At 36.5% G+C, this 5088-nt stretch overlaps 1 protein-coding gene across 1 annotated transcript; it reads right to left on the bottom strand.

The window, feature by feature from the left end:
• Positions 1 to 1397: 1397 nt before the first annotated feature.
• ZMAT1 (zinc finger matrin-type 1) lies at positions 1398 to 4055 on the bottom strand. Its single transcript, XM_007452224.1, has 2 exons — positions 3940 to 4055; positions 1398 to 2712 (listed from the first exon to the last, which is right to left on the bottom strand). The coding sequence occupies exons 1-2, from the start codon at positions 4029 to 4031 to the stop codon at positions 1398 to 1400; spliced, it is 1407 nt and encodes a 468-aa protein (XP_007452286.1). The 5' UTR covers positions 4032 to 4055.
• Between the last annotated feature and the right edge of the window lie 1033 nt (positions 4056 to 5088).

Genomic DNA, 5088 nt, shown 5'->3' with positions numbered 1-5088 from the left:
CATGCCACAACTACTGAAGCCCAGTAGCTTAGAGCCTGTGCTCCGCAACAAGAGAGGCCACCGCAAGGAGAAGCCTGCGCACTGCAACAAAGAGTAGCCCCCGCTCACCACAACTAGAGAAAGCCACACGCAGCAACGAAGACCCAATGCAGTCAAAAATAAATAATAAATAATTTTTAAATAAATAAATAAATAAAGGTAATGCCCCCTCCTCACAGTCCTCTCCCACTTATAAATTCTTCCTTTTTCAGTTTCAAGTATTTAGCTGGTCATATTTTTCTAACTTAAAACTGAGTTCAACTCTGAATATCAGCTTTTCCTAAGCTAGATGTAGGATAAATGAAACTATTAAAACTTTATAGTGTGATCTCCCCAGAGGTGCAAACTGTTTAATTATTTCCCCTCTCACTCCCAAAGTAAGATAATATCCAGCTGGGAAATGATCATTTACATAAAACAATACGTAGAAATTAAAACACTTTAATATAATATAAACATTTCCAGAATATAGACTGATTTTTATCAGTACTTTTTTAGAGCTCTTTAAAACCATATATCATCTTAGTTTACTATAGACTGTTTCATTTTCCACTTTCAGAAATAGAAAATACAAAAATACGCTGCAAATTAGATTTAACAAACAAACAAAAAATCAGTCTAAATCGCTTCACACGTTTTCCTTGGAGAAAACCAAGAAACATAAACAAACACACAATAACAACAATAAAATACCACCAACACTAACACAAACCCAAACAAGGGATGGATTCTGTAATGCCTGGTAATTCATTTAAAATAAATTATCTCCCACAGGTAAGTAATTCACTATCACAGCAATTTGAAGAATAGAAGCAGAGACAGCCTCATTAAGGGAAATTACTTTATATGCAGGAAACATGTAATTTTTCTTTCACTTTAATAAATGAGGAAAAATAACTTGAGGAAAAGGCATATTGAATACTCTTACTTCACTTGGCTTTTGTTAGCAGTTAAAGTAACTGTCCACTTAGGAAAATTCAATAACATGAATTTAACAAAACCAAACTCTTCAACTTATTTCTTCAATTCAACCTAAGTGAACAAAACTGAAAAGTTCAAAATCCAAGAGAAGACTCATCCTAAAGCACTGACACTTTTGTCTTTTCTTCAACAGGCTTCCTTTTCTCTTATGTTCTTATTGTGTTCTTAGGTTCTTCTTAGGTTCTTCTTTCTCAGAGACTAGGTTTAGGCTTGTCTTTTCTTTCAATTCAATTTCAATTTTTACACACAAAAAACTAAGCTTTCCTGAACTGACACTGACTGTATTCACCTCTCCTTTTCTTCATTGGATGTTCCTGACTTTGTCTAAATTCCCCTATTCTTAACTGATTTCTCATTGGGTAAACAAAGCTAAAAGTTCAAAATCCAAGAATAGACTCATCCCAAAGCATTTCCTCTTCCGTCTTTTCTTCAACAGATTTCTTTTTCTCTTTCTTGTGCTTATGTTCTTCCTTCTCAGAGGGAACACCATGGCTTTTTTTCTTTTTTCGATGCTTAAGCTTTCCTGAACTGACTTTATCTCCCTCTCTTTTCCTTTTCTGGATGCTCTTGTCCTTGTCTAGATCTGTATCCCCATAACTCTTTTTCCTTTTATGCTTCGACTGCTCCTTCTCTGGCTTTTCTTCACCTTCCTCCAGGTGCCTTCTCTTCTGATGTTTCCGTGTATGACTTGCTTCATGGTCACTGGTATTGTTTTCTGAGGAGAGGTACTTGTAAACTTCAGATTCTACACTGTATGGGCCAGAATTATTTTCCTGTTGACTAAGGCTCAGGGGTACTGGTTTTTCTGGCAAATAGTCTCTGGTGGGTTGACAGTAGGTCCTAGAGTCTAATCTCTGTTTGTTGTCATGAGTTGGTAAGCAATGAGGTAACTGGTTTTCTGCTGCCTGTGAAATACCATATGATACTGGGTAATTCTGGAAAGTCTCAAATGGGAGTCTCTGCTCAAACATTCTATGTCTGGGTCTGGAATCAACCATTTCTCTGTATTTATGGGTTTCCACAGAGCTCTCACTTCTATTTCTGAAACAAGTCTTTGGCTCTAGTCCTCTGGCTTTCTGCACTTTGATATAATCCTCAAGTTCATCTTGGAAAGAGTCATATGACCTCTTTGAATGAGCTGGTGACAAGTGATGTAATTGGCTTCCCACTGGTGAAGTACCGTATGGTTGCTGGGAGTTCTGAGAAGTCTCAAATGAAAATCTTTGCTCACACATTCTTGGTCTGGGTCCAGAATCAACTCCTCTGTACCCATGGGTTTCCACAGAGCTCTTGCTTATCTTTCTGAAACAAGTCTTTGGATCTAGTCCTCTGGCTTTCTGCACTTTGATATAATCTTCCAGTTCATCTTGGAAAGAGTCATATGTGTTCTTTGAGTGAGCTGGTAAGCAATGAGGTAACTGGTTTTCCACTGTTTGTGAAATATTGTATGATCTTGGGTATGTCCGGAAAGTCTCACATGGGAGTATTTGTTCAAACATTCTATATTTGGATCTGGAATCAACTGCTCCTCTGTACCTGCAGGCTTCCAAAGAAGTCTCTTCCATCTTTCTGAAATAAGTCTTTGGTTCTGGTCCTCTGGTTTTCTGTACTTTGATGTAATCTGTACTTTCATCTTGGTAAGAGTCTGGTGGCTTCTTTGGATTCTTCACTAGATTGGTAACAATGGATTCTCTGCAAACAAGACAGTAGAAAGTTCTTGTTACTAGATTATTTTATTTGGAATGTTTGCTTTGCTTTCAAAAATATTAGTTTGAAAAAACAAATACAACAGAGGCCCAAACGAAATTTTAAAACCTACCTCAATATAAAAGCTAAAAATTGTGACTTTTTGTAAGTCAAAGAGAAGCAGCAGGGATAGTCAGATATCTCCTAGGCACCTCACAATGTTTTACACATAAAAAAATTTTCAGGCCTGGGATGAAGGGAAATATGGGTACAAAGAAGCAGACATATTTTACACTGCTGTAGTACTTAAAAATATAAGGCATATTGGGATGTGTGGGAAAGGACCAATAATATTTAATGCCCTAAAGATGGTCTGATCTGAATGTCACATTGCTTTAAAAATTTTTGATTATTATTTCCCTGTACAGATCTATAAATGTGACATCTATTTATTCTGGAACCCTGAGATTTTAAAAAAGAGTCTAAATGAAGGTTAATTTGGTGAGTGAGACAACTTAGCTACTTATTATTCAGACTCAATAATATAAATATTTTCCACTAAAATAATGTAACCGAAATAGTATGCTTTGATTTTAAAAGCAACAAAAAAAAATACAATAGTTAAGTGCCCCACTGTCCCACTACCTGACTTATCCGATCCCCAATTGTCCACTCAATCCTCTCCTCCTTAAAATAACAAAACAGATTGGAATAAATGTGTATTGAGCTCCTACTATGTGCCAGGTCAGGCACCTTGCACATATTTTTATATTTCATTATAACCACTTTATGTCAGAGCTGTCCAATGTTACATACTTGGCAGAAAGATAGATCTGGTATTACAATTCAGTTCTGTCTAACAACAAGACCTTCTTTCTTAACCACTATACCTCATTGGAAGGATGATGACTGGATCACTGAATCTCTGGAACTAGCCAACCCTCCAGGGATTACAGGGATTATTTGAATTTATATGGTTAGCCTGAGAATGATCCTTTAGCATCTTTCCAAAGAAGGACAATGCTGTCTGGTCAGGAGGAGGGCCAGTTAGCCAGCTCTGTCAGTTACTATCATGGCTAGAGAAATCCCTGGGGCATGGAACTAACATACAATATGTTACAAATATCACCAACCATATCCAGGATCAACTCTTAGGGAAATAAATGCCTAGAAAGTTTGTAAAGTACACCTGGTCTTTGGTATCACAGGAGCATTTTGGCAAGAAATACTTACTTAATTTGATGTTCACTTCCTTGCATATGGGACCGGAACATTTCTAAAGATGTAAAGGTGATATTACAAATATGACAAACATAGGTTTTCATACTAAATACTGAAAAAACAGAGAGTTCAAGTTAAGGAGGTCAATAGGAATACATTTCAAATCACATAGCTGGACAGGAATTTACTAGAGATCATCTACTTGAGCCTTCCCAATTTAAAGCTAAGGCCCAGAGAGGTCAAATGACTTGGTCAAAGTCACACAGCGTTAGTAACAGAGATAGCCTCTCAGAGCCCATGTCTCTTAATTTAAAGTCCAAAATTTTTCACACTACACCACACTGCCTCTCTAGCCTTGGCCTCTTTCCTAAGAAACTGCTATCTGCCTGTTTATTGTTGCTACATGAAAGTACAACAGACACTTCAAATCTACCATGCCCAATCAATCTTTGCATCTTAATCCCTCAACCAACCTCTTTTTTGTTTGCCCCTAATTCTCTTTCTACTCAAATAAAACTTGAAACATCCCAAAATATTAAAAACAAATAAAATTCTTACTCTCTTACCTGAAATCACTATAGTGCATTAATTTACCAAAAGTTATTTCTACAGACAGATTTTAGAAAAGAGAGAGGTTCAGTGAGCCCCACTCTCAGGATAAATTATGAAAGCCAAATTCTAAAACAAAACTGCTAGTTACCACTTCATAAGAGTCAAGAACTATAGAATAGATATACTAGCTACCTCTCTATGCTGATTCATAGGTAGAACAGGAAGCAGGTGACAGATTAAGTTTTATTTTCTTAATCTTATCATCCTTCCACTTTCTCTTTGGTCTGAAGAAGCAAATTAATAAATTTCATGAGCTCAATATAAAAACAATCCCACCCTAAGGAAGAGGCAATAAACTGATGGCTGCAGAGATTTTTAGGGTCAGGCAAGACCATTTTCTTTTAAAGCAAACATCAACTTAATCATTTAAAGGCCACTAAATTAATTATTACTAAGTGTATTGGCCTTGTCTAAGAAAAGATTATTCACAGAAACAGGAGATTATTGTCAAGTAGAAAGAAAGAATTTGACTTTAAAGAACATGAGGACTACGTTCACTATTGACATATACTCTGGTGGGCCCAAGAGCTCAGCCAGTTATGTCAAAGT

This window comes from Lipotes vexillifer, unplaced genomic scaffold, assembly GCF_000442215.2.
Source record: "Lipotes vexillifer unplaced genomic scaffold, Lipotes_vexillifer_v1.1 scaffold780, whole genome shotgun sequence".
NCBI classification, from domain to species: Eukaryota; Metazoa; Chordata; class Mammalia; order Artiodactyla; family Lipotidae; genus Lipotes; species Lipotes vexillifer.
This window is presented reverse-complemented; position numbering and strand designations above follow the sequence as displayed.